Here is a 14297-nt window from a genome sequence, read left to right as displayed (position 1 = left end):
TTAATTTGGAATTTTAAAGTCAATAATCACTGGAAAGTAGTCCAGTTCTAAGGAAGGAGAAAGAATGAATATGGCATCCAGGTGCAGCCAAAGACAGACCCCAAGCTAGTTACAGACCTCCAGCGTTGCATGGATAGCAGCAGATGACAGCAAGCAGTCATCTGCTGCTATCCATGCAACGCTGGAGGTCTGGATTGGACTACAACTGGATATATAAAACCATTTCAGCCTACCTAACCACTGTATTCTACTATAGGCAATGAAAGGAATAAAGTAGCCAGTGACCAACATAAAGTTGTGCTTCTTCTGCCTTTCAAATTCATCAGGTATGTCTATATGAAACAGAAAAGCATTGACATGATGTAGAAAGAGTAATCGGTGGTTATAATCACATTTGAAAGTTCTTTGCCAGCCTATGGAGATGGCCAGGAAAAGCATTATTGTGTTCAATCCTCTTTAGACTGAAGCAAAGTTCACATTAAAGAGGAATGCTAACTTCATAACCCAAACACTCACGGTCCATACCTCAATACAAGTCCACAGTACACAGGTTCTGGCTTTACTCAGAAGTTGCTTTTATTAAAACTTGGCAATGACTACAAGATACAAAACAATATTTTGGTCCATCAAAACCATAATCCTTTGAAAAATAAAAAAGGCTACATTTTGAGAATAGGGGTGCTCGGAGCACATTCAGTGAGGGGTTTCAAAAAGCTTCTAGGGCTATAGTCCCCGGAAAACAGAAGCAGCATCTTAAGAATCCATTCCTCAGAATGAAAATGCTGTATTATATATCAATGTGCACTCAGCTACGTTCAGAGAGGAGTCCTTCATTTGTGAAATCTCTGACCACTTTTCCCAGGAAAACATAACCTTTTAAACTAGTATATTAATAGTAAAAAAAAAAAAAAATAGGGCACTTACCCCCTCATTAACTATATCTGCTAGAAAACAGAGGTAAAATACTCCCAAAAACATAACGGCAGTGCCAAAATAATAAAGTCTGTCTTTGGGATGCTATAAGTTACATATATGCTAGTATACTATTAAACTGCAGTAATATGAACCACTGCTGCTTAAAATCCAACCATGGATTACGGGAAGAAGTCCATCTGATGTTGAAAGGATTTACAGAAATTGTGTGGATGAGGGCGAGACAAAATACATAAAAGAATGACACTTGAGGGAAGTTCAAAACCCAATATTTCTCTGAGGCTATATTTGTTTAACCGGGTCAAAAAATATGTAATCATATATATATAACCAGCCATTAACAGTATGTTAGTGTATCATCACCACCCTGCAGTCAGTTACTGTGTAGAAACCCTGATTCCAACACATCCTACATGGAAAGCAGCGTCCTGAAGCCTCAAGATTGCTGCTTGAAATGCTGGAGAGGACACAAAAAGAATCCAAGGAAAGCAAACAGCTGCTGCCTCTCATTTGCAGTCACCAAAAGCTTATGTGTTTCGTATACCTAGAGCCTGTTCCAGCTCCTGTCGTCTTTGCTGGACCTGTGGAGAACGAGAGGAGACGTGAGAGCGGACCATAGAGTTAGAAAGAAACAGTCTGCATTACCAAGAAGCTTGCAAAGGCAGGATCATCTTCTACTTCTGTACCAAAGCGTCTTAACCCGTGCTCATGTTAATGCTAATCTTATATACTGTCAATTTTAAACTATTACATTTTATTTCTCCTGACTTTAAAAGTGCTATTAAATGAAGTGCAGGTAAGACTTAGGACCTTGCATATTGAAGAGCACACACTGCTACCGGAGGAGAGGAGCTCTATTTAAGAACTCAAGGACAGACTGCATATGGAGGCTAGTCATGCACTCGCTTGGCCGTAACTGTACGGATGGACAAAAGTAAAGCAGGGGTTATGTTAACTAACAAAGCGGAGTCTTAAGGGTTAACACAGTAGTGCTTGAGAGGCTTTATGAATAATAGTTGTAATAGTTGTAGTTTCACCATGCGCTTACCTTAGAGTAGAAGTATCGACACACAGCTTCCTGAGCCCAGGGCTGGAAATAAAATTCAGCTCTACGCTCCTCTTCTGGATTGCCCACGACGTCTGTCATAGTCTGGCGAGAAGAAAAGACTGTTAGTCATCTAACAAAATAGAAAAGCACACCCGCCGTTTAACCAGGTCTGACACGCACTCACCTTGAGGTCACGGCATTGAGATTGCAACCAGTCGTTAATAAATCCCTGAGGATCGCGTGCAAAGCTCAACATAAACTCTCTCTGGATCTTCAGCTGATTAATTGTTTCAATTGTCTCGTGAATCTATGAGGGGGGGAAATAAAGTTTTGCTCACTGGTGGACACGAAGAGCATCTTAAGATGTTTAATATAATGTACCAACCAATGGGATCAATAAATAAAAAAATAAATAAAAAAACAGCACATATAGGAGCCTGACTGAGTATAACCCAGGGGTGTCCAACCTGCAGCCCTCCAGCTGCTGCAGGACTACATCTCCCATAACGCTCTTTCAGCTAAGGGGCTGGCTGAGTATGGGAGATGTAGTCCTGCCGCAGCTGGAGGGCCGCAGGATGGACGTCCCTGTTATAACCTAACAAAAGAAGTATACAATAGCAATTCAGGATACTTCAATCATTTTAACTACTACTTTACAATTACTTGCATGACGATTAAAAAGCACCAACGAGCAATGTTTTGAGTTTTATACCTTGTTATCGAGAGCCGCTATCTCTTGTTGACTGGATGTTGAGAGCAAGAAAGAGTTCATCTGTGTTTTTAGCGTGTCATCCACTTCAACATCAATATCATAACAGGCTGTCTTTTTCTGGTCATTAGGGTCCACACTAATATCAAAAATCAAGAGTTAAAGATAGTGTTAGAAAGCAATTAATAAATAACAGAATATGTTCTATCTTCCCTATGAAAACCTTTTCCTTTACCTGATGACGTGATTGATAACAATGGGTTCTGGAGGCATAAGCAGGGCATGAAGCCGCTGAGGGATCTCGGAAAACTTCATCTTCTGAGACTCGAATATCTACAAGAGATACAAAATGAGTCAAGTGCAGAAAAGCAAAGGCGGTTCATACCGGATTTACACAAGAATCAAATAACCAACCTGCTGAAGATACTTGTCACAGACTATAAATTCCCGCTCGTGGGGGTCCTGAAGCTTGTGAGTTTTAATGTATTGCCACAGAGCTTGAATGATGACCGGGCGAGTCTGGGTATGGATTCCAAGGAGGCGAGCAAGTCGTGGATCTAGTTTAAACTGCGGTGGCTGAGGACAGATAACCAGGACATCAGGTATATAAATCAAGCAACATGTTAAAAACAAGTTCTAGGGCTTAAACAACATTGTAAATACCTGATAGTCAAGCATTAATAATACAGTGCAGCGAACATTCACGTCCCCAGGGCGCTTGACCTGAAAGCCATCAGTCTCCTGTGTGGTAGGGGTTCTATGCCACTGCAAAAAATAGAGCTTGATTGGCAAAGGCAATAACGATAAGGAAAATCCAATACACAAAATCTTCTTGATAGAAAGACAAGTCAAACTATTGATAAAGAAAAAGTCAGAGTAGGCATGTAATTATACATACAATTTATTTCCAGTCTTTACAGCCAATACAGGATATTACTTCCAGTATAATACACATGGATCACCAAGGCGAGCATTTTATCATTTAAATAAAACCTTGAAGGAATATTCAATTCAACATCTAGGTATAGCAGCACAAACAAGGAAAAAACTAAATTCAGTGTCTACCCAATATGACTGGATAATATGACTAAAAAATTACTTGCTAAAATCGGATAACAGGAGAGATTCTATCAAGCACTGTCAGCATTCAGAATTTTTGATTCTAATCACTGAGGTTAATATACAATACGGAAAACTTTTTTGTAAACAGAGGGTATGCGAAGATAAACATGTGGAAACATGTCTCAAACATAAGACTAGCACTTATCACTCAACCAGGGGACTGCAGGATTTTAAACGGGTTATTTGTTCCCAAAACACTAGAAAAGTGCAAACTGTCATAACTATGTGTTTAGATTGAGCTTTTACGCATTTGCTTGGTGATGCAAGAAGCAGGCTGACTAAACGGAGGCGTAATTGTCCACTGCTGGACATTAGTGAGATGTAGAGGTCACGCAGAGGTCAGGATAAGCCAGGGCAATTTGATTTTAGCGGGCTTTTGCAGCTAAAACCAGTTCCAATGTTACCAGGCAGTTAAGACAGGTGACACAGGTGATTGGCTAATCAGCTGTGCTTTAGAGCAAGCGTTTTTGAGGTGGGAAAATGCGCGCGGCTGATTGGTGCAAAATTTTGCTATACTGTCGCCGTAGTCTGGTTTGAGGTGGACAGAGGCTTGGTGGCGATACAATCTGGCTAAGGAAGGGCGGATTGTACTTTGGTATATGTTGAAATGTTTGAATTGGTTATTGTTTGTTAATGCCTCTTTTACCCTCTAATAAAGCTACAGCCATTTATATCCAATATAAACCGTGTTTGTTTATTTATGGTCTACATTGTTATATGTACATGCAGTGGACAATATATTTGCGCCCAGTCATTATGATAAGACCATGATAATTGCCATAGTATTAAGGGAAAAAATACCTCCACCAAATGATTATCGGGTCCATAGAGGTCCTTGTCTAGCTCAATAACAAGAGACTTGAAGAAGGATGAAAACTTCCTCTTCTGTTTGGTAGCATCATATTTTGACAAAGCTGCCTGCAAGAGAAGGTGGGAAAGATAAATAAAAGGAGAACACTGCGCTTAATAAACTGCTTAAGGACTCCTATTGTTCCATAAATAATGCATTAGAAGAAAGTTGATGCTCAGCTCTTCCTTTCCTTGCAGACATTTTTTGGCACAAATATTGTAAATAGAAAAAAGTCAATAACTCTCTGCAAACTTAACAAGGGAGATTTGTGTTTGCCATTTCTTTCAGAATGAACCCTGCTTCAATAAATGATTTAGTCTGGTTTCAGGAGACCAATGTTTGCTCCGGCTAAACAAACTGACAACACAAAGTTCCTGACTATTATATTGTCTTCTTTCCTACATATACTTATGAACACGGCACGGACTTTGTTTTAGCACCAAGCCAATGTCAGGGAGCAACGAGCTTCTGAAGGATTCTTAGATCAGGTATTCTAAAGAGAGAAATGCGCTGTGTATTGGAAAGGGCAGATTATTCAGTAAATACTTGAGGATCATGTAGTATGTTTACTATGACACACAGTTAAAAGAAATGCTGTTAACACTTTTACTGCAGCATCCAGCATTAACAAGTTTAAAAGGAAAAGTTACTAGCTAATGGACCCACTGAAAAAGAAAAAAAAAAAAAAAATCACAGGAGTGTATGGAATCTTGAATGGTTTGACTATAGTGTAATGCACCCCCACTACAGCATAATACGCAGGGGATGTCGGCGAGATGTCTAGGCTACTACATCATACTCACATCTTCAAGAAGACGTCCTTCCACCCGCAGCTCCCATGATGCCACTGTTCCCTCGCCGTCCTCAGCATCTGATTTTGCTGGGTTGAATGTATTGGAAATGAAGATTCGAAGTTTCCTTTTTTGCTAAAAGAAGGAGGAAAAAAAACATATAAACCTCCATAAGCTGACTGATTGCGCAATAATGATGCACACTTTCTTCGAACCCCTTAATACCTTGATAGGACGTTTTAACGCTTCCTGAATATCAAGCCGTTTTCTCATAATGGTTTGATCCAACTTTCTCTCAAACGCCAATAAATCCATGTAAGCCTGCGATTCAGGTACCAGCTCCCGAATCTGCAAGTAAATAAAAAAATGCATATAATGCATATATAATGCTTTTTATGCATATAATAGGAGTGATGGCATTTGCTGCCTTCTCACTCGTGTATTTAATACTCACCCTCTGAGGTAGAATTTTATCAGCTACTTTCTTCTTTTTAGCACTACACAAAAAAAAAAAAAGAAAGAAAAGAATTACATTTCTTTGGTTTACCAAAATTATACTAATGCAAATATCCATGAGTAATATAGGAATAATTAATAACTATTCAATACAATCTGCCAGCTCTACCAAATATGGTAATATAGCCCCTATGGAGCGCCTTTGGGCATTTAGCTTTTGCAGATGCCCTAGGATAACCAACAGCTGCCATCGCACTTCACACAATGACTAGATATTAAGGAAAATGTTGGTCCTGAAGCAGTAATTGCCACAAATTACGTGTTAAACCAGAATGCTGGCAGAATGGGAAGAGACTAAAACTGCACCAAAGTGGGAAAATAAGTCATGCCAACATTCTTTAGCCAAGAGCTTCATAAAAGAAAACGTTCACAATCATGCCGGGAATCAGGTCAATTAACTGCCCTGCAAAGCCAATGCACTGCGTTCGAGAATAAAGCGTTTCAGGGATTCCATACTCCGCTATCTACCTGTGGTTCCTATTCTGAGCAGCCTGTTGCTGCTGCACCTGCTGAATTTGTTGGGGTGCAGGCCGTTTACGTGACTGGTCCATGCCCGCCTGGGCCATCCCCGGTCGAGCAGCTGGGCTTCCTCCATAACCTGGTGGCCCCATGGCCGGTCCCTGAGGAGCCATTCGGCTTCCTGGAAGAATCCCAGGTCGCTACAAAAAAAACAAAACGGAAATGGTACATGTTATGACAACAGTGAGTATGAAAGGAGGTAAGGCGGATGGTACATATGCCTATGTTTTTTAATGTAGAAATGAATACAAGCAACCTGCAAGATGTTCTACAGAAGCAGAAGTAGTTTCTAGGCCACCTGCACAGCATGCAGGCCGTCTACTAGCAGAAACATGCAACATCTGACACAGACCAGACACCCAACGTCTAGCGACTAGGAGCGAAGATAAACACGCACATATACAAACATATATACCAACCATCTGCAGCACGTTTGAAGAAGAGCACACAGAGCCGGCATCGAGGAATCATCCAGCCGCAGATATCCAACTTACCGCTAACAGTTCGTTATAAAGTGGCAGCACCTTATCTGGGTTTGCGTTATATACATGCACGCGCAGATGTAGAATGTACACAGTGCGATTGATTTTATTTTGTTAACGTAGTAATAAAAGATACATATAATATAGGTACCTATAATGCCTGGTGGGGCTGTTTGGGGCAGTAGACCTTTAACCCCCAGAACATGTGAAGTTTACATTAACATATACATTATGATAGAAAGACAAGTGAAACAAAGGATTCATAAAATAAAGTAAAAAACAAGTAATTATACAGCTAGAAAGACATTTACTTGCAGTCTATACAGGGATGAACCTTCCAGCAGAACTGTACATGGAGAACAGTATTTTAACATTTAAACATAAGCTTGAAGGAAGGTATATTTTAATTATCAACTGCTTCAACAGAAACTAACATTTACACATGAAACAGCATATATAAAGGGAAAAAATCCAAGATTTTCCCCAATATGACTGGCAAGCATGATAGAATCTTTTGAGCACTGCCAGCATTCAGATTTAGTGATCTAGGGCTCCTGTAACCTCTTCTAATCCGGTACATCTATACTGTGTCCATGTAAGATAGTTTACACACATATACATATATATATATATATATATATATATATATATATACACACATATATATAAATATGTATGTGTGTGTATATATATATATATATATATATATTATACACATACATATATGCACACACACACTCGCCAGAATTGGGGTACTTTGGCCACATATTGCTTAGCCCATCGCTGTCAGTGTGAATGAACCCCCAATATTTATGCCTCAGATGGATTCTTTTAAATATTATTTGCTGGGTGTGCACCGTGATTATTTCAGCAGCACCCCAGAATCTGAATGTATAGGCTCTTTGGGGCATGCTCGCCTTTCTGTATTTTTTTCTATATTAAACTCCAACATCGGCGGTGCGAATGACTAGCATGAATAACCATATAGGTTGGAAATTCCGTCATTATACAAAAACCACCACAAATGTGCCGGAAATGGACCTAGAAGCGGGCATCTCCGCACCACCGTAGGTAATGATAGTGTCTTTTCTCTCTCTCTCTCTCTCCGATTGACAGAAAATTACCAGCATCGGGCGTTATTACCGATACACCTTACCAGCAAAGGGAAAATAATGTAACGCAAGGTGACTGCAATATTTCACATACAAAATACAATTTTTTTTGGTTGGTAAATATTATACATGACCACAAAGTAACAGGTTTTATATGAGAACTGCTGTAATAGATTGTAAGCTTGAAGGAACAGGGCCCATGGCGTCTACTTCTGTATCGGTCTCTCATGTCTGTTAATTTAACACAATTGTTAGGTTGGGATAGTAATAGCGCACCATAAACAGTATATATCAGAGATATCGCACATAATGTTTTATGGTACCCAGTATTAATCAGCTACGGATAGGAAGAAGGGAGAATGTTGCATGAGAGCGCCAATGAGGTTTAGTGGAATAAGTCATGTAAGTAAAAAGCCAGCACAGCGAATGTCTGTCCCGGCTATCCTGCTACATATACTGCAAGCTGGCGCATGCACATCGCTGGACCACTTCTTCTCAGCTACATATAGCCATTTAAAAGGAGGCTAGAAAGCGATGGGCGACCTATCAGCGGCCGGCAGACACCGACCCACCACACCCTGAGGAAATGGTTGGCCTGTAAGGGTCTGAATCACACGCAATGGATCATGTTTCACCGGCGCTTCCATCGCCAAACACAGATCTCTTTAGAATGTAACGATGGCTATTAGCGGTTCATATACGGCTCTTTCACTCCTGCCATCTGTTCACCCCTCCCCCTTCCGTATCTCTTACCGGGTAGGCAGCTCCAGGCATTGGAGAGCGGTACATCCCTTGCCCTGGGGCGGGGCCCATCCGCACAGCGGGCCCCGGTGTCCCGGGCCCCAGCGATGCCGCCACTGTCGCGGATCCCCCAGGAGTCACCGATTGGAAACCAGCCCGCGCCGCCATCGCTTTGCAACAATGGGGCCGGAACCGGAAATACCGTGTCACACAAGGACGCAGGCAAGCTCTCAAAGCGGCTTTACTGTGGGTAGCCGGCTTTGAACTAGCGAGCGGAAATGCACCACCGCCATATTTACTTCAGGAAAAATATTCGGCTGGTAAGGAAGTGACGACTGTGATGCTTAACAGCCATGTTAGATAATGGCAAATAACGGTTTTCACAGACCAGATGTTGGTATCAAACCCCTTCTCAAAATTTGCAATACATCGTAGAATTTCCAAAAAGCCACGTTTACAGTATTAAACCTACAGTATTGTTGAGTATAATAAATAATTATTTAACATATTGCTATTAGACAGCCATGTAACATACGACACCCCTAACCCAGTTAAAAATGGCCACTTGGTATTTTCCTATCGCCTCATTATGTGCCATAGAAATCGCACCGCAGGGAAAGATTATATCCTGTAAAACTACAGTGTCTCTAGTGTTGCGAACACGCTCGCGGTTAGATCCATAAACACACGAGATGTATAATAAAATTTATTTTGTCCCCATGCGTTCAATTGGCTTTAATATGTAGCGTCTCTACATATCTATGTGGATGGGGCAGAAGGACAGAATCCTCTTTAGAGACCGCGGGCCCTAACTGAGGCTGCTATACGAGATCTAATGAGCCATACGCATTTTGGCGCCAAGATAAATTTGGCAAAGCTTTGTCACAAACAAAGAGGAGGCCGGGAACCTCACTCACGTATTGCGGGAACCAATGGCAATTTCAACAATATATGTTTTGTTGACAGTCGGGTGTGCATTAAATATATAATAATATTTAAATGTATAATAATAAATATATATTATTACGTTGTGGTATGTAATCCTATTGCTTGGCCGACTACATAACGCAGTAGAACAGCTATACTTATTGATTGTAATGTTTTGTAATTTTTCACATGTATGAACCAACATTGCATTTCCTTAATAGTATTTAATACGAGGCTGCAGATGTTTATGAAAACGGCTCTCCAGCTCGGATTGCATTGGTAGGTCTAGAGGAGACTTACCTGCACATTTTTATCTACAGCTTTAAACAGAAATACCACTGGATGGGGACTCAAACATATAGCAAAATTCATCATAATTCAGTTTTTTTTAGGCATCTACATTTTGTTTGCTAAGTGAATTGTGTTGCATTTACTGCCAGTGAGAAGAGTCTGTTGCTGAAGGTTAGACACACACACATTTCTTGCTTTGATCGCACGGTGGTTGTCCAGACAACATTTCAATTACAAAGAACCATCTGATGTTGTCTAGACAACAGCTAAGGTACAGGGTGAGGTTCACACACACAAAAAAAATAATCAAAACTTTATTTAATACAGACATTCAGTATAGCATTTGATGTGGTTAGTTACAGGCATAGTCTGATCAGGGGGAAATCCATTATATACAGGTTACAATAATAAAGTGTATCAGATTTAAATGCTTTCTTGATCCAGGCCTTGTGTTGGTTCCGCGATGCAGTCAGGGTTTAAATTGTTTTCTTTGGTATGGTAAAATAAACGCTAAACTATATATTGATATAGATTTGTTTTATGGTAATTGTGAATCATAAGTATGCCTTTTAACCCCTTAAGGACTAGGTCTTTATTATACAGTTTAACCATTTAGAATTTTTAAAATAAAAAAAATGACCCCCCCCCAGTTTTACATGTATATAAATTGTGCAGAATTAGAGTCATTTTGAAACATACTTGAAGCAGTGTTTCTCCCAGAGAAGGTAGGGCATAGGTACGCCGCTGACCCTGCATAATACATAGGTAATATGCAAGATTACTGACATATCTCTATACAGGTTCATCTCGGCATTATTACTACATTAGAAACTCACTAGGGTTTGCCCTTCACAATTTATAGTGATATCATGGAGTTGAACTACGCAGCTGTCCTGCAAACCCACTCTTTAGAAAATACGGCTTTTTACCCTAAATAATTGTTTAGTTGTTTATAGCCACTATTTAAATACTATATATGTTCACATCTCTTCTGTGATGTACAATATTATTGAGCTTTGCATGAGATCTTTTTATATTTTCTGGGTTGCGTACATGTATTGCAAGGATTTCTAGGTTTTATTTAACTATATCACGTATCAGAATTCTTACATAATAGTATTATTAAAAAACATGGAAACTGCTTGTGTAGAATACAGCTCAATGCATATTTTTTTTCTAACCAAGGTTAATAATACGTTTAGACTAAGCCAAAATGGTTTGCATCATGTAGGTGATATTGTGGGGGGAAAAAAAGCAAAACTGAAAATAAATAGTCCAGAGTAGATGTCCAGATATTATTATTGTTATATTTTATAATACACAGACTCTATATCTCTATTACAATGAACTTGGATACAAATGTAACACTTACATTAAAACTGACAATATACCGGTATATTATTAATTAAGACATACTGGTACAGAAGAAGCTTATGATCATTTAGGATACTTACCCTAACTATGTATCTATATACAGTACTGCCCTGGAATGTGTTTTGAAAGGAATTTAAATATTCACAAGTGATCTAATGATTATTGATAAAATATAAGTTAAAGCCCCATCATCGATGAATACTTTGTAGGTACATTAATATGCGTTCATTAGCTGAAAGGGGGGGGGGTGTACTTAACTTTACATGAAGCTGCACCTTCAGAATTATCTTGTTGTTAGCCAAACCCATCTCCTGTAAGCCAATGAGCTGGTGGCAGAAAAACAGGAGAATGCATTTGCAAGGAGAAAAATGTGTTCATTTAATTCAAAGGGATAGCTATTATATATGCATTAATCTGCATATGATAGCTGAAGCGTTGCTTTAGGTCCGTTAGTGTTATAATCAAAGCCTAGGACCTTTGACTTTGTGATCTAATGAATTTTTATGGAAGGAGACAACGGTGTAACTAAAGGGCTAGCAATGATCATTATGTTTGCCCTGCTACTCCATCTCCTGGTAGTCTAGAAGAAGGTAGTAGATGCTTCGGAGTCATTCATGACACATTCTAGAGGTCTGTATCCAGGGTATGTGAGTCAGCAGCGCCTGTGTGATGGGCCGGCACGTGCCTTCTCATTCAGTCAGCTATGTAATTACATTTCTTTGTGCTAGAACAGACCTGCTTCCTCCTACATTACTACCTTGCAATATGACATGTTCAGAAAGGACAGAAATTGTCACGAAAGAGGAACTTTTCATAGTTTGTGGTAATTACGTTAATGGGCCGGATGGAGAGATCAGTGATCTACCTGTTAAATAGCCCATTGAACAGGGTGCTACAGTGACCCTGAATGCTCAATAGGGTGATTGGCTCCCTGTTATGCGACAGAGGGGCTGCTGCCCCCCCCCAGGACCTTCTACCCTAGGCGTAGGCTGACTATCCTGATTATTTAATTGACAATACAATATGCTACTCAAAAATGAATTAGATTTTTTTTTATCTTGACCTAACTGGACTTGATGACTCAAACTGTTCATTATGTGCCTTGAACATAGAAGCTATAGAAACCCATTTAAAACATTCATACTGAGTTTGCAGCGTGGGTTTGTTTCGTATTTGTTTCCATTAATTGCTTGGGCTCTATCAGCTTTCCACAGTTTGCATGTCTTTCATTTGCAGCTTTAAAAACACTTCCTATCTCCTATTCTGTGTTGTACTAGGAACTAATCCCATAAAACCTTTAACACACTTGTCACACTTGAAGAGTCACATAAATTACGAGAAACTTTTCTAAAATGTAAAGAAGAACAACATTTAGAAATGGTAAATTAGCATAATTATTTTTATTATTGTACTCTTTTTGGTGCCCTTTTGTAGTGCATCTCTTTAACCTGTTTGGTAGGAGGTCTTCTGTGTGCTCTGCCGCAACTACGGGCTTTGACACTGCTGTAACGTTTATGGAGGTAGCTGGTTCTGGGACAGTGTTTAGTAGCTCATTTATTGTACACCCCTAGCATTTCAGGTGTCCAGATCAGGATGCCAGTTTGGGTTGTGTGCAATGACATTTTCTGGGCTAGGCCCAGGGCGGCAGGTCCAGGTTGTGATCAGGTCCCCCAGTATCCTGGGGCAATGGGGCAGTTACAGGGGAGATCTCTGATCTCCTTAACCGACCCATTTACTCTATACAGGCTGTGCCGACTCAGCACAGCCCCCATAGTCTGGGTTAGAAGGCGATGCATGCAGGGTTATGATGTCATATGCAGGCGCTCCGTGCATTAATGGCACAGTGCGCTTTTTAAGGCTGCACAGACCCTCACGAGAAGGGGCAGCAGGGGGCAGAAGGTAAATGCATTGCTGGGTGTGTGGCTAGAGGTGAGGAGTGGGCAGAAGTACATGGGGTCAAATTATGTCACTTGGGAAGTATATTATTGGGTGCAGAGAGGGATGAAGCAGCAGCATTTCTCCTATGCAGTGGTTGCATGATGGATATCTTGTGTTGTTTCCCTCCAGAGAAATATTGAGATGTAATCATTATTATTATTTTCTTTTATTTATATAGCGCTAACAATCAGGGCAAGACGCCAACATAGCTCATGGTGGACATTTAGTGGGGTCTGCGATGGAAAATTTAAGGATGTTATATGGACCTTCACAAACGTTTCCATGGATAATGGTGTCCTTGTAAGGCACTTTGCCTATCTCTTCTTACAACTTCTCCTTAAAATACATATATTCAAGGGGAATGATGAGACTAGAATAGAGGGCCCTGTCTTGGTGGTAGGTAAGATCTGGCTACCAAGATGGTACACTTTTCTGAAAAAGTGGAGTTTGAGATCTTTGTTGAATATTGAGAGGGATGGTGAAAGCCGTTGGTTAGGTGAAAGTGAGTTCCAGAGGTATGGGGGCAGCACGAGTGACGGCTGGTAAGCGGAAAAAGGATGATGAGATAAGTGAAGAGAAAAGCCTTAGCCCACAGGAATAACGAAAACAGTAGGGGAGTATTTTGTTATGATGGCTGCAATGTAGTGGGGAGCAGTACTGTGGAGGGCTTTTTAAGTTAGTACAAGGATTTTAAATTTAATTCTTGAGGTAAAAGAGAGCAAGTGGAGAGCTTCACAGAGTGGGGAAGCAGAAGAAGAACAATGTGTAAGGAAGATAGGCCCAGCAACAGCATTTTGGATGGATTGCAGAGGAGAGAGTAGAGACAGAGGAATGCCAGCCAAAAGAGTGCTGCAATAGTTGAGGCGGGAAATGATAAGAGAACTAACCCGTTTTTTTGTGGCCTCTTGACATGACCCCAGGGCATCGGTCCTGGTTAGTAAGAG

At 40.3% G+C, this 14297-nt stretch overlaps 1 protein-coding gene across 1 annotated transcript; it reads right to left on the bottom strand.

The window, feature by feature from the left end:
• Nucleotides 1–551: 551 nt before the first annotated feature.
• Nucleotides 552–9107, bottom strand: SMARCD1 (SWI/SNF related, matrix associated, actin dependent regulator of chromatin, subfamily d, member 1). Its single transcript, XM_053456285.1, has 13 exons — nucleotides 8836–9107; nucleotides 6438–6628; nucleotides 5908–5950; nucleotides 5679–5801; nucleotides 5466–5588; nucleotides 4614–4730; nucleotides 3354–3455; nucleotides 3105–3266; nucleotides 2926–3023; nucleotides 2694–2829; nucleotides 2166–2288; nucleotides 1982–2083; nucleotides 552–1514 (listed from the first exon to the last, which is right to left on the bottom strand). The coding sequence occupies exons 1-13, from the start codon at nucleotides 8989–8991 to the stop codon at nucleotides 1461–1463; spliced, it is 1530 nt and encodes a 509-aa protein (XP_053312260.1). The 5' UTR covers nucleotides 8992–9107; the 3' UTR covers nucleotides 552–1460.
• Nucleotides 9108–14297: the final 5190 nt, after the last annotated feature.

Source organism: Spea bombifrons, chromosome 2, assembly GCF_027358695.1.
Source record: "Spea bombifrons isolate aSpeBom1 chromosome 2, aSpeBom1.2.pri, whole genome shotgun sequence".
Classification (NCBI taxonomy): domain Eukaryota; kingdom Metazoa; phylum Chordata; class Amphibia; order Anura; family Pelobatidae; genus Spea; species Spea bombifrons.
The sequence above is the reverse complement of the archived record's forward strand: the minus strand, read 5'-3'. Positions and strand labels throughout refer to the sequence as shown.

Coding starts and splice junctions, on each gene's coding strand:
- SMARCD1 (XM_053456285.1), bottom strand. CDS start 8,991: ATGGCGGCGCGGGCTGGTTTCCAATCGGTGACTCCTGGGGGATCCGCG. Junction 6,629..8,835: donor TGCCTGGAGCTGCCTACCCG/GTAAGAGATACG, acceptor TTTTTTTTGTAG/CGACCTGGGATTCTTCCAGG. Junction 3,024..3,104: donor GTGACAAGTATCTTCAGCAG/GTTGGTTATTTG, acceptor TATCTCTTGTAG/ATATTCGAGTCTCAGAAGAT.